This window comes from Rhodnius prolixus, unplaced genomic scaffold (genome assembly GCF_049639745.1).
Source record: "Rhodnius prolixus isolate KJV_2025 unplaced genomic scaffold, Rpr scaffold_8, whole genome shotgun sequence".
In the NCBI taxonomy this organism is placed as follows: domain Eukaryota; kingdom Metazoa; phylum Arthropoda; class Insecta; order Hemiptera; family Reduviidae; genus Rhodnius; species Rhodnius prolixus.
This window is the reverse complement of record NW_027411593.1, coordinates 14,164,962-14,192,932: the sequence shown is the minus strand read 5'-3', so window position 1 is coordinate 14,192,932 and position 27,971 is coordinate 14,164,962. Positions and strand designations below refer to the sequence as shown.

At 32.1% G+C, this 27,971-nt stretch overlaps 1 protein-coding gene across 6 annotated transcripts; it reads right to left on the bottom strand.

Moving 5' to 3' along the window:
- Nucleotides 1–60: 60 nt before the first annotated feature.
- LOC141451533 (A disintegrin and metalloproteinase with thrombospondin motifs 7-like) lies at nt 61–25,715 on the bottom strand. 6 transcript variants are annotated; one of them, XM_074122976.1, is made up of 26 exons: nt 25,564–25,715; nt 25,109–25,476; nt 21,095–21,245; nt 19,835–20,169; nt 19,663–19,752; nt 19,441–19,562; nt 18,798–18,932; nt 18,543–18,689; nt 17,270–17,414; nt 16,976–17,068; nt 15,543–15,752; nt 14,178–14,289; nt 13,214–13,338; nt 12,044–12,170; nt 11,173–11,299; nt 10,384–10,504; nt 9,814–9,954; nt 8,686–8,804; nt 8,249–8,357; nt 6,864–7,010; nt 5,192–5,241; nt 3,863–4,180; nt 3,163–3,256; nt 2,116–2,298; nt 465–682; nt 61–356 (listed from the first exon to the last, which is right to left on the bottom strand). In XM_074122976.1, the coding sequence occupies exons 1-26, from the start codon at nt 25,637–25,639 to the stop codon at nt 125–127; spliced, it is 4,095 nt and encodes a 1,364-aa protein (XP_073979077.1). In that variant the 5' UTR covers nt 25,640–25,715; the 3' UTR covers nt 61–124. The 6 variants fall into 6 exon arrangements, with proteins under 6 accessions (XP_073979077.1, XP_073979078.1, XP_073979080.1 ...); XM_074122977.1 differs by having other exon boundaries at nt 19,835–20,158; nt 21,135–21,245; XM_074122979.1 differs by lacking the exons at nt 25,109–25,476; nt 25,564–25,715 and adding an exon at nt 21,460–22,381 and having other exon boundaries at nt 19,835–20,158; nt 21,135–21,245.
- Between the last annotated feature and the right edge of the window lie 2,256 nt (nt 25,716–27,971).

Here is a 27,971-nt window from a genome sequence, read left to right as displayed (position 1 = left end):
TCTTTTCTACCTAGAAGGTGAAAATCCAAGACTAAAATAAATGAGTGATACATTTGTGAGAATTACATATCAAAATTGATTTATTCACAGTAAAAATAAGATACGATATAATTTTAAATTAGTTTTATTCATCTGTACGAATAACTGGAGGTTTTGTCATTCTTCTCTTTCCTTCTAATAATGCTTCCAGCACCTGATCACCAGATATAACTATTTCGTTTTTTACATCACCTACCGGCCAGCTACCAGCTCTGCCCAATATTTGGAATTCGGCGTCTGTCTCAGGATACCCGAGTAAAACTGGTTCAATTGGAGCAATTACTAGTTTATAAGAGCTTGCATTCGCTGTTTCTAACCTGCAAGTTGATAATTTTAGATTAAAGTGATTAAAAAAAATATTTAAATTAAAAAAAAATTCCAGACATGTTATGAGAATTAATTATGAAGTATTAGTAATAACTAACCATCCTGGCATATCTGCTGGTTCAAAGTCAGTAGCCCGCTGTAGATCGCAATTTGTAGATTTTTCTATTGGAATTTTTGTTAATTGTCTAAGTGGACACCAAGAAGAATTTTGGGTTGTACCCCGACTAGTAGCTCCAGTTGTTACAAGATTTTTTCCAACCGTCGTGATTACTGCAGTAGTAGAACGAACCTTGTCAGCAGAAACAGTAGCACATTCCTTTAAAACGAATCTTCTTTGTAGAGAAAATATACAGGATGTCCCAAGGTATATGGATAACGACTTTTTCTCGGAAACTAAGATAGCTAGAGAAAAAAACTGAAAAACACGTGTCCCCATAGTTTTTTTGTTAGAAATCCAAATTTAATTTGTAAATTTGTTTTGGTGCTTCTAGAAACGAGATACAGGCACCAACTTCATTTGGAGACTCATCAAATGGAGAGATGTGGTTTTTATTTCAGAAATAGATTCCTCTATTTTTAATAAGAAAAATTTCCTTGAACAGTTTTTTTCTGTGAGTGATATTTTACACGTTAAGAATGAAAACATGATTCTTATAAGAATTTTCAAAATGATAATATTATAACGGTTTTTTGATTGAATAAGAAGAAAAGTACTATTTTATTATAAATTTTACTCCTCATTAATATTTCAGATCATGCTCGAAATGGCCTCCACCATTAGAGATGCATAGACATGCCTTTCCTGCCAATTGTCCCTTACTGACAAAGAAATAGATTCGGCTTTAACCGAGTTACAGGCATCTATTATTCTCTGCTTTATTTCATCTACAGTTGCAATCCCAGCTTGATTCTGATACAACTAGATTTAGAAATGCTTTTAGATAAGCAGAAATAAGAAAAGAAAGAGAAAAAGTTATGAATAATCACCTTGTTTTTCAGGTATCCCCAAAGGAAATAGTCCATAGGTGTCAAATCCGGTGAACGAGGTGGCCACTGAATCGTCCCGCGTGTCGATATAACACGCTCATCAAATTGCCTATCGAGATAACTCTTTACATGCCTTGCACTATGAGCAGGGCAGCCGTCATGCTGGTACCACAACCTTCGTCTCCGCTCAAGGGGTACATTCTCCAAGTCTAGAGGAAGAATGTTGGTTAGGAATTGAAGATAAAAATCTCCATTCATATTCCCTTCATAAAAGTATGGTCCTATAAGTTGATTCCCAACAAGACCACACCATACATTTATTCCAAGGACAGACTGATGACGGGTTTCGTATGTGACTCGAGGATTTTCTTCGGCCCTTACGCTGAAATTCCATCGGTTTATGATGCCGTTATTGGTGAATTTAGATTCATCCGTCCAAAGAATATTCATTAAAAATTCTGGATCTTTGTAATAAAAATCCATCATTGTAATAAATTCTATACGGCGTTCACTATCTGTAGGGCGCAATCCTTGTATGATATGGGCCCTATAAGGTCGTAAGTAGTAGCTTTTTATAATCCTCCAAACAGTACTTTTAGAGATTCATAACTCGTTACTGATTCTAAGAACGGATGAAGACGGGACAAGTATTTTTTAGGTTTTTTTCCCTAGCTATCTTAGTTTCCGAGAAAAAGTCTTTATACATGTACCTTGGGCACCCTGTATACATGTACAAAATAAAATTTAAAATAAAAAGTTTACAGTATTGGTGACAGTAGTTTCATCTGAAACCGGTCTTAGAACTAGCACAGTATTATTGGCAAGTCCTCCAGGATTTTTAATTCCCAATATGGGTGGACGGACCTGTTTGTTACTAATTCTATTAAGAACTTGTGAACGAGCGGTTCCTCTTTTCACGTCATGCAATGCTGCCAGTGCTCCTTCCTACATAACAGAGAATTCACTTTGAAGATTTTTCTAGTGTAATAATATTTTATTAGATAGATGTATATTGCGAAAAGAAATAAAATAAAAATATTTTTAAAAGTGTACTTTTCGAGGGTGAAACATGGACATTAAATACTACTATTTACAAGAAGATACTATTTTCGTCGAGATAAATTTCTAGAGTAGGGGCTGAACAATCAAGAAAGAGAAAAGACGAAGAAGACTGAGAGTGAGAAACAACACACTCCAGGAGGGAACACATGGTCCAAACTCTTAGAATGGACCGTAAAAGGTGGCTCCCTGTTGTAGGGGTTGATTCTACGAAGTGGCAGGCATGTAGAAGTCACACGACTGAGACTTTCTAAAACGAGTACATGGCTGTCGAATATCAGATTAGAAAAAGCCCCGAAAAGAAATAAATTTAATGCAAGTTGAATACGGGAGGAAGGAATCATATATTTGTATTTAAGCCTTACTTTCTACTTTCTTTGACTGTAATGTATGGCACTGTATCTATTTATCCACGAAAACTTGTTTTACCGCAGTTTGAATCCTTAGACTTTCTCTAAAACATTTTCCTCTAGAAAAATATTTTAATTAAAAGTGTCAAGTTACAGGCAGTTAGTACCAAAGGCAAGAGAATTATTTTCGAAAGAAATAGAAAAATTCCATTAGCATTTGTTTTTTATCCTTAAGTAATTTTCCTCAAAAAGCAATTAACTTTCAGAGTCAATTGCCTATTGCTATAATTTCTCCGTGGAGTGCATGAAAGTAAATAAGACTCAGATCTGGATTATTAAAAGTATAAGTAACTTTTATCGATGGCAATCAAATCAGATAAATATCATAATATTATATCACCTTAACCACCTTTTCTCCTGCTCTCTTGTAAGGTTCTGAATTACCTTTGTCTAATTTATTTGCCATTTCCATAATTGCATTATATAATTTTTGCCTGAAATTACCAAGAAAAGAAATTCAAAATTACTTTTGATATTCATTTGAAAATTACTAAATAAGATTTATTAGGGGAATATTAAGTCCCTCTAGAAAGAAAAGAGCCTATGACTTAGATTAGATCTGATCGCAGATGATTAGATTAGGATAGCAAGATCCAACTGCTTTTCAAAGTAAATTGAACACTATTCAAATAACGTTGCTCTCATTACTAGTTGAATAACTATTCAAAAGAAGAATTCAGTGTAGAAGATATTTGATTTTGACTTCCTACCCGCGCTAAAATGCTCAGAAGATTTGAAGTGCTCGAACGACCTAAATAAGATTGGAATGGTTAAACTAATTATCATTAATACGTAAGTTAGTTATAAGTTAAAGTTAATAAATAGTAAAAGGTATCTGCCATATTGAGTTTATAGGATGATGATGTAGACGCTTATTTAAGATATTGTGTAGGGTTCTTGTTATAGCGAGAAGCTATTGCAAAGAGCTTCTGAAGGCAATCAACAATCAATAAACTCTTAAAGACCACAAAATAAAATAAAATAAAATAAAATTTGGCATATTCTCCATGAAATAATGCTCTTTTTTTATACAAGCCTACCTGTGTACTGGCTTATGCTGAGAAAGGGAAGTCGGTATTACATCGTGTAAAGTGAGGCCTTGCATGTTAGGCCTTGCTCTTGATCGAACGTTAGACAACAGTTTTTTACGTCTTCTTTCTAAGTTTTCCTCTGCTTTTTTATTCAAAGCTTTACTTAATCGTACAATTGGATTATCATATTCTTTCCCTTTTGTTATTCTGTTTTCTTCTTTTCCATATACTCTAGAAAGTTCAGGTACTCGGAATTTATCATTTTTAAAATTTTTACTTCTAACCTCGGCTATAAGTGGGGAAAAAGTTGCGCTTGACAGTGCATTTCTGAAATTTTAAATTAAAATTTTACATTACTTTAATTTATTTACTTTAAATTCATTATAGCTAGCAAACGTAGATGTTACTAAAAATTGAAAAAAATCATCTAACCATTAAGATTCATTTTGGAGGCTTACTAAACATGAAGAGAAATTTTGAATTTTGCATCTGGGTTTGCACTATTATTGGAAATTCTGCAGAAAACGATGGTTTTTTTTCGTCTGTGATTCCATGTTGGAGTAGTAACCATATTAATATTTTTGGAATTATCTGGAGTACAGTGAGATTGGAGCCAACTCTATGAACGCTAGTGTTTCACACACAGAGTAGTACATAAAATTCCTTTCGATTTCTCTTAATGAACTAGAAAATCTACCAGGTTCCTTTTTATGTTCGGTTATAAGAATCTAAAGTGAATTTTATTATTTGCATATGAACTATTAATCAGGCATCCACTTGATTACCAATTTGAATAGACAATTATTTTTTATTTAATTACTTTTGTTGATTGGGTATTAAAAAATACTCAGATGATTCATAAATATCTTAAAGAAAGTTAATTCCATTTGGAGTTGACTTAGCTTTCACTATTGTGAAAATTTATATTAAAGATTGGGTTTATGAGTAAGGTGTGAACAGGGACGTTTTACTTTAAATATAAAACAAAGATTTTGTTCAACTGGAGTCATGTATTTGTTGACAGGATATAAAATTTTTATTCATTAATTATTTTTATAAACTTAAGTCAATAGAAAGAATTTGAAAGAGATCTAATCTTAAAAATAGCTGATTTTAGTCAGAAATGTTTTTGAAAAATTCCTAAACAAAAAATAATTATTTTCTCTCCAAATAGGGTTTTATCAAAATCAAATAAAATAAAAAATGAATTGAGGAGAGCCTCAAATAATCTAGCCTAAATATTAGGTTGATCCTAAGATTTTTAGGCACCAGTCGCTACTGGTCTCGTAATTTTCCACACCTTACACAGCTTAGCGTTATTGCAACAGTACGACTTACTTATTTACTGATTCTGTCATGAAGTTTTCTTCGTTGGTTAATGAAATTTCCTGAAACAAAAAATAATAATAATAAAATCAATGACGAAAATTCAACAGACTACAGTGCTAGATAAAATGAATGATATGAGAAATCACTTTACCAACAGACTTGCACTTTTTGCAATCTAATTCACGAATTTCCCCCTAATTTGAAATTTGTGTTCAGACAATGTACCTCCTAATGAAGTGAATTCTCCCAACAATGTTTTGAAAAATTCCAGTATCTTCCCTAAAAATATCTAGTTACAAACATTTTCTATATGCTGTATCTATAAGCTTATTTAGTACTGTTAGCAAGATTTATGATAGAATACTGTTAACAATCGTAATTTAGATTTGAATCATTTCATTAAGGAATAATAGTTTGGTTTTTTACAGGTCTATCCACAGCAAAATTGCTACGATTTAAACAAAACAATTGAGGCATTCAACCTTCGCAAGAGTAACTTCAGTTATTATCCTCATGTATATCCTTAGGGCGTTTGATTCTGTAAGAGCGATCCAGTTGGTCTATAGATTTTAGAATCATCTCATTATTTTTAAGACACAAATCGCCTAATTTAATTAAATGAAGTTTTCAGGTTTCTTTAAATAAAGGCTTCTTCACAACGCAAAGAGTCCCGCTTGGCACTATTTTGGAACCTATGTTTAAAGCCTTAAAGCTAAAGCCAGTTCCATTGATCTGTGAGATAAAATAAGTTGTTTTGTATAATTGGTTAGACGACAAAAGCATTCGTACAAAAATTAGAGGACTTGCAAGGTAGTCACACAACTTCTTGAACTTAGGTCACCCAGTTGCATACTCAAAAACTTTTAAAAGTTTTGGTTTGAAGTGCTTAAGTTTTTAAATTTAGGATATAACATAATCTCTGTCTTGAGGTGGCTGTTTCTGAGAACAAATTTACAAAATCATATAGGCTTGAACTTGTGAACGAGTCAACAGAACCAACAGACCATCTCTTTATGATATAAATAAACATTATTAATTACAGTTAATAATTAAGAAATTATTTTTGGCAGATGAATTTGTGATTCTCGTAAAGTTTCAAGACACAAAAAGAGGTAGTTGTAATAAGCTGAAGTTGTGGTTTACAGCGCTAATCGGAAAAGTGATTCTTAGTAAGCCTAGAAAAAGTATCCAGTCTTGTTTCAGGACATTGTTTACATTTATGCTACTGAAATTAAAAGAGATAGATAATCAATTGTAGAAACATAACGTTCTCAAAATCCAGGCGGCTTTGCTGGTTATCGAGTTGTACGAAGTTAACTCAACGCAGTGAAGACTGTCCGCATGAATATCTTGATGAATATTTTGCTGTTGCCCAGATATACGGGTCATAAGTATAATGCGAGGCAACCTGCTGGCTTGCAAGGGTTCCTTTGTACGCTCAAAGGTCCTAAGCCAGAACAAACCATGAAAGGTACAAAATGTGCCGAATGTTTTTTTGTCAATAGAAAGGGCGTGTATAGCTGACAGTTCAGTACCTTAAAGAAACAACTAATGCCAACAAGTTTTACACAGGTTTCTCTCTCTCTCAAACTCCGAAGTCTAATTACGACTCTTAAGACTGGACTGGGAGGCATCTTTAATTAGTTGTAGCTAATTTGTAATAATTTTCTTGAACATTAACCTTCATTTGTCTCTTTCCTCTTGCCATCATGCTTGTTGAAGTGATTCCTAGTTCAGTTGAAGGGACATCTTGGAATTCCGCAGTAGGCGAACAAGGTCTCTCCAGACGAGGTTTTGGCTGTCGACAACATTCCTTTTCTTTTACCACCTTTTAAATTAAAAAATTAAAAATTAGTATTGTTATAAGTGGGAAAAGCTAATTTTCAGATTCCAGTTTGTTTTCAAATTTCACCTCAAAGTATCAAAAGTTACAAATTAGAGAACATTCTTCAAATAAAATAACCTTTACACTAACGGATTTTATATTTATTTATTTTATTTTTTTATTAGTTTAAACAAGTTTTTTTTAGAATATTTTTTGAACACTCATACAACTTTCTTTCCATAGTTTCGTAATTAAATTTGCTTGAAACTTACTGTGAACTAAAAAGTAGATGATTCTAACATGAGTAATGTTCACTTTAAAAGTACCAATTTTGAAAAAATCGCCAAAAAAGACAATTTCGTCATACTAATTCCTTTAAATGGCGCATTTTTGGATACATATTTAATCATTAATAGGTGTCCATGCGTTCACTGAAATAGCACTTCGTTGCAAAGCCAAAAAACCGAAAGGCCAGAAGGGACCTTATTCCCAGGAAAAGTTATAGAACTAAGTAAGAGTAAAAAGTATGTCGAATGTAAAGAAAATCAGGAACCATTTTTGAGGAAATTTCAAAAAACTAGAAAATTGATGCAGTAGAGCACTTCTAGTCGGCTGATATTGTTGAAAAGCTATTGTTAGTCAGTTCCGTAGTATACTTGAACCAAAAATAAAATTTTGACTTCTGCAATTTTTCGTTTATGCAGCGTTACCCTCCACCCAATTCAGACCCATCTTTGCATCAATAATTCTATGATTAGTTTTCCACTCGATCATATTGATCGTGTAAAATCAATGATAGAGGTTTGTTTACTGTCATAATCGAAGGATACTGGGGCAATGATTATTGTTAGGGTCGTTTACCTACCACTTCCCAGCTCCTTGTCTTAGAAGATTCCTCCCTCCTTCAAACGGATGTTTTTGGTCAGGCACTTCTCTTATCATCATTTTTTTCAACAATCTTTTCACTAATATGAAAATTGATACTAAAAGTTTCAATTTTTGCCTTTAGTGAGTAGGCTTTAAGACCGTTGAATTAAAGAATTAGGGCCACTTCCCTCACTTTGTATTCTCTCTTCTAGTGTAAAAGATATGATCAAGATTCAACACTTTTTTTACAAACCATTGCTAGTTAAACAATTTAAGTACGCCTTTCTAATCAGCTTTTTATCAATTCAAATTAATTTTGACAACAATTACATTCATTATTATTACGCCAGCAAGAAAATAATCCAGAAAATTACCTTGCTATTTAATGCATCCAAGGTCTGCATTCTCATGCATAACACCAGTCTTGTTTGAATTCCTTCTTCGCCAGTGCAATCACAATCTGACCATGGTCCGACCCACCATCTATTGGCAAAATTTAAAATTATGAATTAAATTTGAAAACCTAGGATGTTTGCTCATCTTTAGAATAAGAGAAGAGATGGAGGATAAATAAGAAGCCTACAATCTCTTAGTAGTATTTATTATATATTTCTCTAACTTCAAATAGATGAGATCCCTGGTTTCTTAAAAGCGAAGCGGGAATAGGATCAAAGAGCCAGGTGGGCCAATTTTGGTAGCGCTGGGCGATAAACTTAATTTTTTTTAAAAAAAAAATAATGACCATTTTTCTTATATTTATTGCTTTCACAATTCTTAATAAAAATTACGGATAAGATTCAATGATACTTACCTTGCAGTACAGGGAAACTGATTGCACACCCTAATAACGTCATCAGGTTTGGTTATTGATGAACAGTACTTATCATCTACTTCTCCAGATCTTGATTCAATACAAACAGCTGGAGCCCTCTAACAATAGTAGTAGTTAACCATTTAAATAATATGTATATTTTTTAAAATTAATGTTATCAAAAACACAGATAAGTAAAAAAACAATAAAACCTTTCACTTTATGAAATCAATAAAAATTATGCTTAAAAACATAGTCTTCTCCGCGAAATTAAGTTCCATAAGAAAAGCGAAGATAAATGCGTGCAATGCTTTTAAATAGAAAAGATACGTAGGAAGAAAAGTCAAGAAACTGTCTTAAAGTATTCACAAAATAGTTTAATTTTGTTCTGTGAGATTAGTTATTTCAATTAAATTGAGGTAATTGATTGTTCTACTTTTGAGAATGGTTAAATTTCATCATTAATTTTGAAACTTGATTATTCCAGATAATTCTCGAGGAATTTATTTTCATATTAAAATATAAATACACTTTTTACTTATTATAAGTACTTTATTAGGCTGCCAGGAGCCGAATCACCTAGTTGCCAACGGCCAAGGCATTAGAAAAAAAACAAAAAAACTTATAAGTGAAGTAAATATGTTCGGAATAATTACCAGTTACTATTACATAATATAAACTAGAAAAGTTTACTATAATTGATACTATCGCATTGATAAAATGATTTAAACTCTTCATGGTTGAGTTAATAAGAATAAACCAGTTTTTTTGTTCATTATTTTAAATAAAAATAGTAATTCAATTGAAGTTGCATATCTAATATTAATGTGTTCAGAACCAGCTGATTACCAGACGGTTACACTCTATTTTTGTTGGCTCTCCGTAATGAAGTTTTATGTTATTTAGAAATTTAAAAATAGCATCACTTTGCAAAATAAACTATCAGTTTATTAAATATTATAAATTTTTCAGAATTATGTATCAGCCCTATTATCTACCTTTAGTCATGATCAAATTCTTCTTCATTACTGAATTCCCAAAATTAAAAAAAAAATGGGCGTCAATGAGAGTAATTGAAATCGAGGTTTATTTCTACTAATTTAATAGAAGTATAAGAAACATGGTTACCTGTGCACCACCGCCGCAAGGTACCTGACATTTTTCCCAGTAAACATACTCCCATGAGTATTGTGGTAGATAGAATGGATCCGATTCTGGCAAAGCGTATTGATATCTAATCCCTCGGGTATTATGATCTTTGCAAAACAACTGAAAATTTATGGTAAATAAAATAGTTAAATAATTCACAATTATGACAAATTTCGACCGTCAGAGTGAGTTTGTATTATTTAATTAGAATTGGTTTAGATTCTCAGTGCTTTGATAGTTCACAAAGTACAGAAGCAATTGAAGAAATTAAAGACTAATAGAAGTTATAATGATACATACAATAATATAGTATAGTTATAGTAATACATTCTTTTTCGGATAGGCTTTCCGTCCTACTACCGAATTAGGTGTGGTGGACGGAAGCGATTAACAAACGTACTTTACTATAAATTTCTAATATTATCCATCAAATAAAATCCAAGACCAAGAACCTAGTAGCAGAATATGTCTTAGCTTTGCAGGACTTGTCTCTAAACGCAGATTTTTTTTTATTTTATTATAATTATACAAACTATTTTGTACACTTACACTAACTACGATTGGCCCTCTTATACTTCCTTGAATATACAATCGTTCCACACGTGCTTTTGATTCATAAACCCCAAATGCTCCAGCAATATTAACCAAACCTGGAAGAGTGTCTTCGCCCCTAAAACATACAAAAAAATAATATTGCTTTTTATGTATAGAATGTATCTTATCTTTTTCTAAGTTTAACTTAAATTTAAATATCATAAGTGGAATATTAATTAAATAATACGAGATTTACAATCTGATAGGGTGAAGTTGCCATTTTATATTTTTAGTTTTGCATCCGACATATTATAAAGGAGGGTTGAACGTGTTGCTGAAATTCTAAGTTGAATGAAAATTCCACCAACGAAAGTGCAGCTTTACAGTATGTACTATTTTCTAGTTTCTCAAAGATAGCTCTAAAGTTGTTTTTTTTTAATTTCCCACTGATTGCAAGAATTTGTTTACTGTTTCAACTCTTTTACTTAGTTCTTGGTAGAAATACAATTTTCATGTCAGTGTTTAAAGATAACAAATATACATACATATACCCAAAATTTAAGCATTTTGAAAAATTAGTTCAGGGTAATTTTTGCCTGGGGTTCCCAGCACCTTCTGACAGCAAAGAATTCAACGTAAAACTTGAGGGTTAAATATTCGCAACTTCGTAAAGCAAACCTATTCAGGAAGTCAAGATTTGACAAATTTGGTCTAAATCGATCTTTCTTCTTTTTCTATAATGTTATGAATTACTTAGTGTTAAATTCAGCAATAGCTATATAAATTGAACTTTATTCATCTCACCTTAAATTATTTAAATAAAACGTAGAATTCATTGAACTAGTGACCACTACTACGCAATGTGATGGACTAGTCTCTCTTATAAAAATCATACTTGTTCCAGTAGGCAGTTTTAAAAATGGTTGCAGTTCTAGAATGAGAAAAAAATATTTTATAAATATTAAGAGAAATCATTTAGAACCGTTAAACTGACTTAAGTATTAGCAAGAAATAAATGAGTTCGAAATGTCTTTAAGTTGAATCCTCACTCTGCTTTATCCAATAAACCAAACAAATATCCTTCCTAATTTTGCAAATCCCAATTTCCTAACCCTACGAATAATACTTACATTACCTTATGTTCGCATTGATTAGTCGTTACTTACTGAGGGATTTGGATAGGTAACCTATGCCAATAAAGCACAATATGTCTAGCGATATTGTTCGACAAAAGCCAAGTCTATTGAGCCGAAGCGCCTTTTTGGAATTTTGATTTATCAAGTTTGGAATAAGATTTCTTGTTTAGTAAGAGGTCAGATAGGTTCAAATCACATCTACACTCCAGTGATTTGGCACTAAGTAAGTAAGTAATTGCCTCTTTTTTCAAGCAGGCTTCACGTCCAACTACCTATTAGGTGTCGTGGACGGAAGAGACTAGCAAACATACTTTACTGTAGATTTCTTTTATTAACCATTAAATAAAATCCAAGGCCTAAGACCGAGAATAGAACCCAGTACCACAATACATATTAGCTTCACAGGTCTCGCCTCTAACCGCTCGGCTACCGTGGCATCTGATTTGGCACTAAGTATTTGATTACCTTAGACTGTAAATTATTGTTTATAATAAATATATTTTTATTTATTAAATTTTATCTATTAATGAATTACTTACCTCCTGTACTACTATTTGCTTCGGCATAATAACCTTGAACAATTCTACATGAAGTGCCATTGCCATGGCAAACTCCGCAAGCATCTTCTTTACTTAGTGAATTTATTACCCAGTCGCAACCGACTTTCTGACAATATAAGAACTCTTAAAATTGCACATCATTACATTAATAATAATTAATATTTAGAGAGAGGGAATCAGTGATTAACGAAAATCCAGTACGAATCCAGCTACTTATCAGCTCTTTTCAATTAAACAACCCATGAAGTTTCATCTGTTTTAGAGCAAATTCTCTGATTAATTGATTACTATTTATATCTAATTTGGCATCTATAATGGGCGTACAATGGGCTTTTTGAACGTTGGAATAATTTTTTTGAGGATATTACCAATCCAAAAACATCACGTTATCAGAAGGGAACCTTTAATCGAACTATTAGTCAAGTCTAAAATTGGAAGTGGAATATTTGTATGAGTTGATAGTAAATCAACTAATTTAGCAATTATTTTGTATTATCTATCCAGTGGTTCCACGTTTTCTGTTTAGCTAAGTATAATTGCTTAAAGTTTTTTTTAGTTAGAATTTTAAGAAAATGAGATGTTTTTTTGGATCAAAATTTGTAAGGCATTTAAATTACTAGGAAAAGGATGTTCGGTATTTTTACTTCTAGAGAAAGTCTTCATTAAGGAAACATTCTGCGGGATTCGATAAGTTGTACTAAAATTATTACTAATACTTTGTCAAGTGGTACGTTAGTAAATAATGATTTGACGTCAGCGAAATCATTAAGTGGTTAGAAGGGATGTTTAGTTCTCTATTAAATTAGAAGAAGTTTTGATTGCCTTATGTTTTATTAGCACTTAGAAGTTAGTAGTTTTATACGTTTTGTATATCATAACGTACAAAAAAACTCCAAGAAGCTCCGGATGTAGGACATTAGTAGTACCTGAAACATAAAGTACCAATGAAAACGTTTTTGTGATGAAGACTTTCTCTGGCCATCCTTCTCCCATCCATTGTCGAACATCCTTCATCTTATTTTACTTATATATTTTTTATAAGTATTAGAAATTAAATACCCCTTTAGAATTATCTATAAAAATGAGATTTTAAATTTATAATCATTTGAATAAAATATTACTTTTAAAATGTATCAATAAAAGTTATACCATGCATTTTCCTTGAACACAAACATCTCTAGTGCCCTCTCTGCACGGTGTGCCATCCACTACTACCGGTGAGCGAACAGCGATTTGTTTCCTTTCGTTAATGCATACAAGAGCGCATTCAACATCTAAATTCATTAATTTATGAATTAAAAATCATGTTACCATGGACAATGAGTTTCAAACACCGTAAAATATGTAATTGTTATATATAATTATTTCATTAGTAAGCTACTTTTGTGGACATTTATATTTTTATTAAAGTTTCATTTAACAACTACTACATTAATTCCTTTAATGGTTACCAATAAAGGAATCACAAAAAAGCCCATGAAGCCAATTGAAAATGGTTCAAGAATAGTAAAGTTAACAACAAAAATGAAATAATAAATTTACACTCCTAAAGACCCACCAGGAAGTTAAACAAAATAACAATTTGTTGTAAATAATTTCTATTAAAATTAATATTTCTAGATGACTAATTTTCTAAAAACTGTTATTTTAGTATTTTATAACTATAATGGGTTCATCGAACATTGGAAGCATTTATTGAGTATATTATCTACCCAAAAACATCCAACGTTATCAGAAGGTTAATGAACTGATAGTTAAGTCCAAAATTGGAAGTAGAATATTTGTATGAGTTGATAGTACCAGGTAAATCAAGCAAATATTAAAGATTAATTAAACTTAATCGGCAATTTTTATAATGATTTTCATAATAATGTAAATTAAATATTACAATTCTTATATTGAAATTTTGCGATACTTTACTATATTTAATTAATCATTTAAGGAAATCTTTCACATTATCTTAATTATTATTCATGCTTTAACTCAGATGAATCTTGTATTTATTATCAAATTTATCAAAGCATTAATAATCTCGATATTGATAGACTGTGTTCACTGCATTAGGTGGATTAGGATCTATTTATGATTTAAATTATTATTATATTTTGTTTACCTTCAAAAAAAGCCTGAAAATGGTCCCAGTTATGCTGAATCCCATTGTACAGTCTATTTTCGGTAAGCTTGCATTGTAACTGAGCAAATCCCTGGTTGAATCCGACACAAGGCTAATAACAAATCAACAGAGCTCGTTGGTGAGATTTAAAATTGCATTAAGAATTTTATTAATTTTTTTTTTGAATATTGAGAAACAGTCATTAATATTTTTAAAAAATACAGAAGTTGCAGCAAATTTATGCCTTTTCAGGGTCAGTCCAAAGCAATTGTACATTAATACAGCTACTTAAATTTGTTAATTACATAAGTATATAATTAATAAACTTATTTGTGCATAGAAAAGAAACAGTTTGTATATAAACACTTATTTGTCGAGTAAACAATTTATTAAGATCTGAAGAATATTAAGAGTGTTATTGTAAAATTTGTAGAGGTAGTTAGAGGTTGTTGTTGTCCTGAAATTATAGAATTTTTTGTTTTTTTGAATGTATCATTTGCAGGATTTTACGGTTTTATTTATTTTATGTTTTTGGTGCTAGTTGCAAGTATTGATGTTCACTCAGCTCATTCAAATTTTGAAATTGGCAATCCAAATTCCATAGCGCTCTTTAGCACACGGCCTTGTCATTTTATAGCATTCTTTCTCATCAACAGCAAGAAGTAGGAGCTGCAAAGGAGCTGTATGATTTGCAAAGAACTGCTTTTTTGATGGCCTTATAATTGTGGTTTTTAGCGGAAAATCCTTTGCACTATAAATAATTTTCCAAGTCTGGCAAATAAGAAAAAATGTGCTAGGAAGAGTGAAATGGACTAACTGTTAACTAACATTAATTAATCCAAAATCCAGGCTAAAGGAGAGTAAAACCACCGAATTATAAAGAGTAATAGAAGACTAAGTGTGCAGAGTAGCAGGTTGATGCAAGAAATCCGCTGAATAGCTATAATTAGCGGCAGGATAACAAATCCAAGCAGTAATATACCAAACGACAAACACTCTGCACTAATTAAAATCGGTAGGAATGCAAATTAATAGAACAAAATCCCCATTTTATAGAGGAGCTTCTAATGTTTAAAAAATGTGTAACTATTTCTATGTTCAATTACAAAACAAAATTGGTAAAAACTTAATTGTTAAATTATTAAAGAAACTGTAGGGAGGGCGTCAAAAGAATGAAAAATATTATTAAAATAAGTTACCAATGGCCAACTTGTTGAAGCGCCAAAATAAATAAATAAGACTAAAACTGTTTTCATAATTTTTAAACCAAGTTTAAAAGTTTTTTGTCCCATAGGAATAAAATGCAGATATTTAAAATAATTGAGATCACATTAAATATGTAAATATTATCGTTCCACAACATACCATAATGGAACACATTTTGAAGGATATAAAATCTCCTTTGCAATATCTTCCGCCATATCTAGGTGCTGGATCGTTACAAGATCTATGTCTTATTTGTACTCCACCACCACAAGATCTTGAACACTGGGCCCAGTGTGACCAAGGTCCCCATTCACCGTTTACAGCACCTGGCCGGGAACCTCTTTGAACACAATCGCCGTGGAAACACCACTAGAAAACTTGTTAATATAAAATTACAGTTAAAAATGCTAAAATATAAAGTTACAGTTAAACATACTTTTTAAATAATGATTAAAGAGTTCTAGTCGGGTATTAGCCTAAATTCCTTCCTGCTTTTTCCATAGACTTCATACCTTGAGATATAATTAAATTATAATTTAATTATAACTTTTAATTGGCTAGGTTTTCTTGTACCTTTTCTATGACACATTACAGAATTAGGTGATAAAATCCTAAATCCCAATTCTATCTTAACCAATAATTCAAGAATATTTTCGATATTGGCATCATAATTGTATTAAAGGCAATAATTATATATACCAGCGTTTCCCAAAGTGTGGGTCACGACCCGGCACCGGGTTGCAGAAAAATTCAGCTGGGTCGTGGCAAAAATTGTAAAAACACAAAAAAATCTATAACATTTTGCTCTAAATTTAGTATTTTTCGAAACTTTTTCAAGTACTGCAGGTGGCAACTCTTTACCACCGTTTCCTACCGGACCATTTATATTCGGATGCTCTGATTGGCTGATTTCGATTCGTCATTCAGTGCCTTCTCCGTTACATGCGCCGTAAACTCAAAACCGTGTATCAAAACAACAAATTAACATCAATAAGTCCTAATTTGAAATTACTATGTGATGAAAAACAACATCTTCCTAGTATTTTACATACTCGTATGTAAAACAAAATTTACTTTATTTACTTTAAGTTTTAAATGAAGATATTGGATTGTCTTTAATTACTTATGTTTTTGTTATATAATTATTTTGCAATTTTTGTGTATGAAATAAACAAACAAATAACTTGAATTTTGATTTTTATTAAAAAATAAAATTTGTTTTGTAAATAAATGTTTTTTTTATAAGGTGGGTCGCGAAAAAATTTAAAATCTCGTACTGGGCCGCGGTCAAAAAAGTTTGGGAAACACTGATATATACTATTATAACTTCATTCTAAAAACAAATAATTCATCATGAAAAATGCCTCTACTTTCAAAGGAGAGTAAAGGCTTATTTCATTAAACTCACTGGCTCTGCCGATCCACTTTTTCAGCGAATCGAGAAGCAATTTGTCATAGAGTGACCTACAATGAATCACAAAAGACAGTTGACATCAATAGCTGTCATCTAAACCACTGTTGGTCCTTGATTTTCCCTCAAAATATTGAATATGCGTTCTAAAAAATAAAAATATGAATATATAAAAAATTACCATATTCATTGCGCAAGGAGTCCCTTCAGCTGGAGGATCACCAGTACTTGCACACTGAGTCGGAGATATTTGGCAGTATAACATTTTGCAGAACTGCAAAGAAAAATCATATTAAATAAGATCGTCTGAGCAAATTTTTGAAATTTATGAAGAGCAATGAAGAGAGAGTAGTTGTTAGTAATAAATGAAGTTCTCATTAATTTTGGAAAAACTTTAAATTATATATTGCGAGATATATTTTATGTATATTATATAAATTTAAATTAATTTTTCTGACTTAATTATAAAACATACGTCTCCAATTCGGCAAGCCATAGTTTTCATATTGAAATTAATTGAACACTGTTGTATTGGTGAATAAATTTGTCCAGGGAGAATGTTTGGCTTAATGAAGTCATGGAGCGATGGTAAATCAGATAGACACCAACTTACGTGGGTTCTAGAATAAAGATAAATACCTCTATTAATAGTAAAGAACCATTTTTCAGAGTAGTCTATGTTATATACTAAGTAATTTTTATTTAACCAACTGTCAACCATCAGCATTTTAAACACAGTAATCCGTTAATTTTTGAAACCGTTGTTTCGAGGAAGAAAAAGGAGCGGATAATGTTTTAATATTCAATTCTGAAAAGTACCCAAAGTATAAATGATCAATCTTAAGAAGAACCTGTTTTATTTATCTGTCTAAATATAAATATAGTTGGGAGAAGCAAAACAACTAAGAATTTCAAATTGAAATTACTTAGACAATTGTTCGATCAAATGAAATTTTCTTTGAGGTTGTAAAATTAAATTAATAAATTTATATGGCCAAAAATAGTCTAATTTGATTGAAAAAAGATCTTGACAGCCTACTGCAATTAGAGTGAACTGTTGATGTACTTCTAACTCTAAGATACCTCTGTCTCTAGACCTTTGAGGTATGCACGACAATAAATTCGGTTAAACATTGTATATTTAATTTGGTTATAAAACGTTTTTTCTGATTATTTAACCAAATCAGATTTATCTAATTTAAGTAAAGCTGCGTGAGTGCCATCTCAAACAGTAGGTTTTTTTTCTTTTTCCTAAAATTTAAGGTTTATTAAAATCTGAGGAGATAAGCGCCCAGAGATTTCTCAGTGCATTTCAGTTTTCCAGACAATATTACCCATCAGGGAAGGGATTAGCTATGAGGTTAGCATACTGGACTCCCAGGCGGAGGTCCCGGGTTCGAATCCAGCAACTGACCCTTAGATTTTTTCTTCCTAGGAGCTTCTTACAGCTCACTGTCCGGTGATGGACACTGTTGTTTGTAACGAGAGAACACTGTCCGGAGGCCGGCAGTGCACTGAAAAAAGCTCCGGGCGCCAATAACCTTAGATGTTGACGCGCCTTAAATCATAAAAAAAAAAAAAAAAAAAAAATATTACCCATCATCGAACATTGAGTTGTAGAGATCACTAGATCGAAAATTTATTGCTCTCTCTATTATTACTTAATTAAAATATAAATGCAGTTTAAAAATAAAATTAATATGTTATCAAATTTAATATGACCAAGTTAAAGAAGAAGAAAGAATTACGAGACAAAATCCGTGATGCAGTGTTTACTGCAAACAGACCATTCGCTACTTGACATAGACATCATAGGGCCCATGTGATAAGCTGTCCCATCAGGTTCTACTGAAGCACAGCCTCCACTAGATCCGTCATCATGGTCTGCTCCCAAACTAATGAAACAATAATTATTTCACTATTAAATTTGTTACACTTACATATTTTAAAATTTATTTGTGATCTTAATAAAATTGTTTCTCAATGGAAAAAAGAAATATCACCTGTGCCCAATTTGATGGGTTATGATGTTCGCCAACAACAATCCTTCATCACTAACAACAGCGCAAGATTTATCTGGCCTACAGATACTTGCCATATTTGTAACACCTAGTATATGGCCTTGGCATGGTTCGAATCTAAATAAATTATATACATAGATCTTTAAGATGCTTTAAGTAGATTCAGAAGTAGATTCTTTCAAGTACAACGTTATTAATTTTCTTAAATCTAAAAATATTTGCAGTTTTAGAAAGAGAATTACTTTTTATTACAAGGTTTTAACAGAAAGTAATATAGAAGAAAGTTGTGTAAGTTTTCACTCTAGAATCTTTTCAGTCGGACTCTATCGTACAATACCTATAGAGGATTACAATACCGATAGAAGCAATACCAATTGTGAGCAAAGGATAGCGAATTAACTTTACTATAAATACTCATATTGGTATATTCTTATAAATTCAATGCCAACATTTGGAAACTACCTTCCACCACGCGATCCATCTCAACTTTGATGGCCATTCAGCTATCATAGCAATAATTATAATTACATTTAGTACCCCCCCCCTGAATTCTAAAATTTTAAAATAAGGTTTTTAATTTTAAAAAATAATCAATCAAATAATAAATAGAAAAGTTTATAAAAACCTTGTAATAAAAACTGCAAAATCATGATGATTAGGATGGTATTCAGTATTTGGATTAAAATTCATTTGCCATTGACAAAAGTTATTCAGAAGTTTCATTGGAGAAAATCTCAAAATATCTAACTGAAATTTTTAAAAATTAATGTCAAATAATAAATGTTTAAAAAAGAAAAAAAAAACATTTGGAAGTTAAAAAAATGGATTTTTCCGAAAATAATTTTACCTGTGGATATGCATATGTCAGAAGAATTATTCTAACAATTTTAAGTTTTATAGGATTTCCAATTGAACCGTCTTCTAAATTACTAGCTACCTGAGAAATGTAGAAATTAAATGAAAGTAAGGAAAAAAATCGTTTCATTAAAAAAAAAGTGAATAAAAATTATATAACTTACCATGTTCATAATAGAAAATACATATGATTCAACATCAACGTCTGCCCAGGTTCTATCTATACGAAAATCAACTGTAACCATCATTTCCAAATAAAGAGGAGTTTTTGATAAACACATCGGATCAGTGGGAGGGCATTCACATAGCTCTGTGTTTTCTTCATCACAAGTCACACAATTTCTTCTTTGTCTGATTTTTCTTGGTACATATTCCAATTGTCTGTTTGTTTCCCTTGTTACTAGATGATCAAAAATTGAATTTCTAACGGAATTCTCAACGGCTTGTCCGTACATGTTCTCCCATTGTAGGCGTTCGTTCATAGCTTCCTTAAAAGTTCCTGAATTTTCAAAAATCGGTTACATTTTATGGTTTCGGACTTTAAAATCAAAATGGTCATTTTGATTTTTTAAAGTCCTTTAAGTTTGAATTTTATTTAAGAAATTTGCATAAAACCAAAACATCATTATCTAATAGAAATAGACTAAGCACTTCTTCAGGATTGGTCTTCTTGCCTGGACTTCAAAAACAAATCCTATAAGTCCATCCAAGGTTTGTTGGAAGGTTTACGGAGATACTATAATAGTAATGACTTTTGGGTTTAAAGAACAGATACCTTATACCTTATCTTCATATACCCACGTTCTACCACAATTAACAATTTGCACAGAGACGTCTCTGAGCAATAACACACACGGAAGCCTCTATATTATTTTGTCGTAGTAGATTTGATCATTTCTATTTCAAAACTGCAAATCATATTATTATCAGGCGTAAAAAATGTAGGCAAATTGTTGCAAATATCTTTTATCTGTCACAGGTAATGACGTCTCTACAAGACTAGCTACTCCTTCAAAAACTTGGCGCCCTTGCAGGAATACTGGACTAACAAGACTGATGGACAGTGCTGTCTGTTATAACAGACAACTCTTCGAGGCCGGCTCTTTGGGCGCCAATGACATTGATGTGTTTTAAATGAATAATATTATTGACTTTAGAGCAGACAGCATAAAACCGAGTAACAAGGTGAACATTCTACAATTTGCAGTTTTGCAGAAGGTTTGGTCATTTTGTTTAATTCTTATTAAGAAGCTCAGCTTTATTGAAATTGTTCGAAAAATACAGTAAAGGAATCAAGCTTTGGGTTAAGGTTTCTAATTAACTCTTACTGTGTGATGCCGATAGCAGTAGCCTGTTACATATTTACATTTATTAATTGTAGTAGTTTTTAGTAAAGGACTACATCACTAAAATAACGACCAGACCTTTAGTTCCGCAGTTAGTGTTATTGAATAATGAATCCACTTGTGAACGTTTGTAGATTAAGTGTAATTGTTTATCATCCATCAGAGGCTGATCCTCCTCATGCGCAGGCTCGATGAGATAGTTTTCTTTAGCAGTTTTTATAGAGCCCGTCTGAAAATGCAAACAATATTTAATAACTTTAATCATTTATTTTTGTAAGATTTACAAAAAAATCAAAATAAATCTTTTGTGTTTTGCCTCTTAAGAATTTGTTTTTGGATGCACTTGAGGCTTGTGACGGATCAGGTTTACAACGAAACACTGAACATAAAAATTTAAGAATATTATTTCGATGACTTTGTTAAAGGCAAGTTTAAAAAAAAACCTTTGTAACATAATGCAGCAGGCTGAGATATCGCAAGTATCAGATTCTTCTAGTTGGCTGAATACAAAAAAAAAAAACAATAAAACTAGACAGCCAGTGATTGCAGGAAGTAACGTGAGTTAAGCCAAAATCTCTGCACCAAACTGGACTACCACTTCGATAGATAAAAGTCCAATACCGGTAGGGATATTAGAAATATGCGTGCTACGACGGATAAAGTCAAAGCAGCAAAGCACTGCGGATTAGTGATGGGCTATTAGAGCGGACTCGTTCCACTGGAACGAGTCCGATGGTGGAACGAGTTGATTCAAATCCCTATTTTAAAAAAAAGTGATTCCGCCCCGCCCCAAAAAATTGAGGCAAATTAAAATGAAAATAATTAATACTGTAGTCGTTTACACTAAAATAAAACTCACTTAAGGCTACTATGTAGAAGTTCACTGACACATTCCAACTTGTAAGAGGAATCCACACCAAAATACAAAATCTGGCGAGCTTAAATACTGATGCTTGAAGAATAAAATAAGTTCCAAGGTTTTTTTAGAATATCGATTCTAAAATAATATTCATTTTATTATTTTGTTAATTTCTAAACAAAAGTAGGGGTCGATCTAAGACAGGGAGTCGAAGGAAAAATAATTTCGTACCCAATATAGCGAACCTTGCAAAGAAACACCAGGCACACCCATCTCGTTAATTAAAAAGCAATGCTGTAGTTACTTTACTTATTATTTAATATTTTATTTTACATATAGAAAATGCTGTGTGCTTAATCTTTAACTTAGCGGCTGGACGCTCTTTCTCTTATCTTCATTGGCGAAAGTTAAATCGTGTACATGTTATTACGACGATCAAAGTAATACTGAGCTAAAAAATAGTATTACCTAACTGGTTTACTTACTGCTGTATCCCTCCCACTCTATCACCTACTTCACAAACATTCGTCGATTGGAAATGGGTTGTAGTTTAATATTCGTTTCATTTGAAAACAAAAAACATTATAACGCTTTCTCAAGATGTTTTTAATTTTTAAAAATTTGTTTTTGTCCATTACTCATATAATATACGAAGAATTTCGAATAAAATATAATATACAAACACAGAATGATCTAGAGTGCAGGTGGAGTCAGTCGGCGTTGTCATGGTGATGGAACCGTTTAACGACTCCGGCCCAACACCAGCAATTTCATTGGTTAAATCCACTGGAATTGGTGGAGTCAAATCCGGAGTGATTTAAATCCTTTTGAAACCGGACTCGTTCCATTTTTTCGTTCACTGAATCTAGCCAATAGAAAATGCTGGAGCTGGAACCGGAGTCGTTAAACGGTTCCATCACCATGACAACGCCGACTGACTCCACCTGCATTCTAGATCATTTGTGTTTGTATATTATATTTTATTTAAAATTCTTCGTATTTTACAAGAGTAATGGACAAAAACAAATTTTTAAAACTTAAAAACATCTTGAGAAAGCGTTATAATGTTTTTTGTTTTCAAATGAAACAAATATTTAACTAAAACCTACTTCCAATCGACGAATGTTTGTGAAATAGGTGATAGAGTGGGAGGGATACAGCAGTAAGTAAAGCAGTTAGGTAATACTATTTTTTAGCTCAGTATTACTTTGATCGTCGTCATGACATGTACACGATTTAACTTTCGCCAATGAAGATAAGAGAAAGAGCGTCCAGCCGCTAAGTTAAAGATTTGGCACACAGCTTTTTCTTTTTGTAAAATAATAAGATATTTTAAAAGCTTGATATTAATTCATAGTAAATAAATATTTCTTTCTTTATGAGTAATTATCATTTTGTTTGAAGGGTTATAATTTTTTTTTATGGGAATAATTTCCTACCCATTTGCGTTTTTCTTCTTGAATCAAGTTAACTCCGGTGGTCAAGCTAGATAACGACAAAACTGCAGTTGCTTTAATTTTTATATTTGACTAGCCTATTTTTGTTAATATTTGGTTACGTTGTTAATTTTATATTTATCAGATCAATTGGGAATTAGGGAACTACTTAATGTGTGTTAAAGAAATATAGTTTTGTTATTAACTGGAAAAGCTAACTTTTAATTATTTATTTAATTACAATGCGTGACATTTGTACAAATGCATAGGGTAAGTACAGACTGGAATCAGTGAACGAGTTGTTGGAATCGATTCCAACCCTGGAACTGATTCAAATCCAACGACTCCAAACGCGGACTCGTTCTGCCCATCACTACTGCGGATATAACCATATTTTAACCTAACTCTTAGGGTCTCTAGCTTATGTGTATCGTACTAGATTATCAATCAACAGTTAGAGCTCCACATACATCCATCAAATAGGGTCGGAATCCTTCCACGATTTGAGTTGGCACATAAAGTTATTCTACTATGGTTGGCATAGACGATAACAGGAAAGAAAAGCGCAGTACTACTTCCATTGAGCCATAATCATTATAAATGAACGAGGGAGCTATGTTATTTAAAACAACTATTCGCTCAAATCCTCTTGTACCATCTCTTGCCTCCTATGACATTCGTGACAATCCTTCTCGCCATCTAAATGGCTCTGCGGCTTCCTTGCAGTCTGAAGATCATAATCATAATTGTCATTGATACCCTGTAGACAGTGCTACCGCTCGGTAGTTTCTCTCCTCCTGCTTTTCACGCATCTATTTGTGTTATTTACTTTCTAATTTACTTATTGTTTACATTTGTACAGATTGTAAATAACTAAATAAGGGAAAAAAAAGCTCTGGAAAGAGAAAGAAAAAAAATAAAAATTAAAAATAGAAAAATTATCTGTCTTAATGATAATACCACGAACTATGGCCACTTAGAATTTCGCCAGTTTAAGAATATTTTAAAGAGCATAAACTTAATACAGGGCAAACGCTAACATTTATGTAAGGAGTTCGATTTTAGTAATTAATAGGTAAAAGTTGCTTGCTGATGCAAAGGTCCTCATTTCGATCTTACGTATTTCTGGCAATTTGAAAATTTAATTATATGTACGCAAGGTCGTGATATGAATGGTTTTTTATTCTTCGTACAATATCAGATTTTATTTTTTTAGTTTTCTCATTCCACCTGATGGTGGAATATATTCATGGCCAAAAATAAGAATCTTTTGATTGTTTGGTGGTATATATTCTATTAGGAGCTACCACTCAATATTTGATTAAGAAGGTGTAGCACAATTATTAAAGTCACCAGAGTCGCCAAAAACAAAATATGGTTACAAACCTGTTGCCGCCACAATTGTTTTGCTTGCATAGACATATAGTTTCTGGAGAGAAACAAATATCTTCAATTTGAAACTGCGAAGGCGTTTAACATTTAATAAATATGAATTTGTTTAAATTGTCGTCAGAAATAGAATGAGCTGCAGCCTGAAGAGGAAGAGCTATTCATATTCACTTCCACTAATTTCCATAGTGAACAAAATTTCTGATAAATGAGGAGTTTACCATTAATACTTGAGGACATCTAGTATTAAACGCAAGAATTGAATTATACTTTTTCTCTACAATTGGAGCAAACATACTTAACTTCAATTATACATCATGTTTAGGGGTGTACATGTTTAAGGGCATACATAACAGTATAACTATGATTCTGTGGTCTACCTTTGTAAGTAAAACTTAATACACTTACCAAGCCATTACATGTTGAAAGAATCGCTCTTGAGTAAGGCTCCCCTCTAATAACTCCATTAAAATAACAACGATTCGACCTGATCTGACGTATTACAATGTTGCTGAGATTATCTTTTCCATTTTCTGCATGATGCTCAACTACAAGACCTGGTGCAATAAAATCTATCGATGGCCACAATTGAACATGATGATCTTTGTTGTCAATAGTTATCAAATAATTAACATTTTCCCCTTGTAAATGACGCTTTGACCGTGATGTATCATAAAAGTGAGGCAAATAATGTGTTACAAATTCTCCATCATCGCTTACCTTTCGTGGTACTGTTATCTGATAGTAATCAGCCTTATCATTTTTCATGTATTTGCCTTTGACATAAAAAGAAGTTTAGAACATATTCAACTGAAATCAATCCAACATAAAAGTTTTATATCTTAAAAAATGCCCAAACCTACCTCTTAATTTTTCAACATTTACACCTACGGCTCCACAAATAGACAATGCTAAAAGCACTAAATTTCTAAGCACCATACCGTTCTTTATTCTATTTAAGTATTGTAAATAAATACATATTATAATACATTTTAAAGTACAACATATGAATAATTGAAGCTATGTCTTCGCATATGTTTCATAATCTTCTAGAATGCTAAATGCAGTAAATTGACAAATAGGGCAGCAAGAAATATTTTCATTCATTTAAATTTAGACCATAATTAGATTATATATGGTATTCAATTTGACAGACGTACCAGAAGACTACTATTATAAGTTATTCTTGAAGTAACACAAGTTTTGAGTTAATCAAAACGCATGAATTATTCTTTTTTATTACAATAATTAAATTTGAAGGTAGTTAAATCTTTTTCCTTTAAGACAAGATTAAAATTAAATTTGAATATCTACGATAATTTATGCTTCGTTAGGAATCAAGTTTAGAAAAAAACAGTACAACTATTTTCGAGAATATTCAGAAGTAAGAGCTGAGTTTGTTTAATAGATTTCCTGAATTATATAAATTTTATAGAAATCTATCACTAGTTCTAATCAATTGAATATGTGCTCTCTAATGTATAATACAAAGATTAATGTACATTTTAAAATTCTGTTACTAGTTCATGCTTATTAAAGTGAATCTCTTTAAAGCCAAAGCATCTTTACAGATCTATTGTGGCTTACTTGGATATCAGGAATTTTATAAGTTGGATCGACTTGTCTAATGCCTACCAAGATTACAATAAATAATACATCTCTATGGTATTATTACAACCCACTATAAAGGAAAAGCAACATGGCAAAACTTTAGTATAGGGTCCCATTTATGTAATTAACGTGCACAAATGCTTTTTTGCTAATGAAGTACGAAACTATCAAAATTCTCCCTTCAACCCATTTTATTACTTCAGAAAGGGGCGGCAGCAAAGAAAAATAAGGCAAATGATTTTTTAAAAAAAGGCCCTATTTCTTAATTTTCCTGTTGCTTCTGTGATTTTCTGTTTTCCCTTTAAAAAAATCTTACAAAACTTCTTTTTATTCTACTTGTACACTCTTGACTCACTTCACTAAGTTTAGATAGGAAGTTGGGATTGTTTAAAGAATTAGGAAGGTTTGGTTCGTATTGGTGAAGATATGAGTGCTATAGTTTGAAGTGAGGGTAGGGTAATCAAAGCAGTATCTTGGAAGGAGGGAAAGTTGACGTAGGGAGGAAGATAGTGCTACAGATCACAGAAAACCTCAACTAAAATTGGAGTTTTCTTTCTGGCCCAATATTTTTCTGTTAAAACTCTAGTTAAACATCACATACTTTCCGAATAGTTGGATGGTTTTTGACCAATAGCCTGTCCACAATAAAACGAAAAGCTAAAAGCTTCCTCCTAATTTCAAGAGGGAAATCACGGGCCTTTACCACAAGTTAATTCGTGGGAGTGGAGTTGAGAGCTCCCAGAAAGGACTTCAGTGCTTTGAACGAAATTCTATCAACTTTCGCTGAGTGGTTTTAAGTGGCGTCCCCATAATGGGCACATCCATAATATATCCCGGAAAGAATTAATTGCCCGTAGAGCACTAACGTTGTTTGGATATCAGTGCCATAGCGATTGATGCACAGTAAATTAAGCGATTGTTTGCACTTTTTGGCCAAGTTGTCTCCAAATTGATTTTTTTGTTCTATTATATGCCTAATGCCTAATGTTTTGATAGTTGACTCTACACGAAGGTGATATCCTCCTAAAGTTAGTGATGAAGGCATCGAGCACCTTCTGTCTGGTAAAGGCAGTTACACTGCTTTTATTCTCTGACAAAGAGAGTCCAAGATCATGACACCATCTTTTAAACTTCATCATTCTTCTGTTAAGTTTTATTTTGGCCTCTCTAGAGTTGGCTCTTGACTGAAAAGTACAATGTCATCAGCATAGTGGCATACAGAACCATCCGCACTATGACAGCCTTCTAATCAGCAGTATAGATGTTGAATAGCAAGAGGCTGAGGACAACACATTGGGACAATCCCATTTGTGTAACGCGCGGGCGGTACAGCCGTTATGTCGGATTTTGAGTGATCGAGAGGAAAACAGAAGATGGATATATTTGATCATTCTTGCTCACGCCATTCATTCATTCAATTTATAAGCAAGTACTGAAATACAAACATTATTATAGGAGTTAAAGCAACATTCGCTACCAATTAGTTAAAGCCATTTAGAAATTGTGGGATTTTGCTATTTGACTCTACTTGACCAAATATTTACTTTGAATTGATTTTTAATTAAGAAAAGATCTGATGAGTTTTTTTTAATGTAACATGGCATTCAGCAGGAACTAAATAAATTTCTTACAACACTTTAACAGGCTATAACCTTCTACA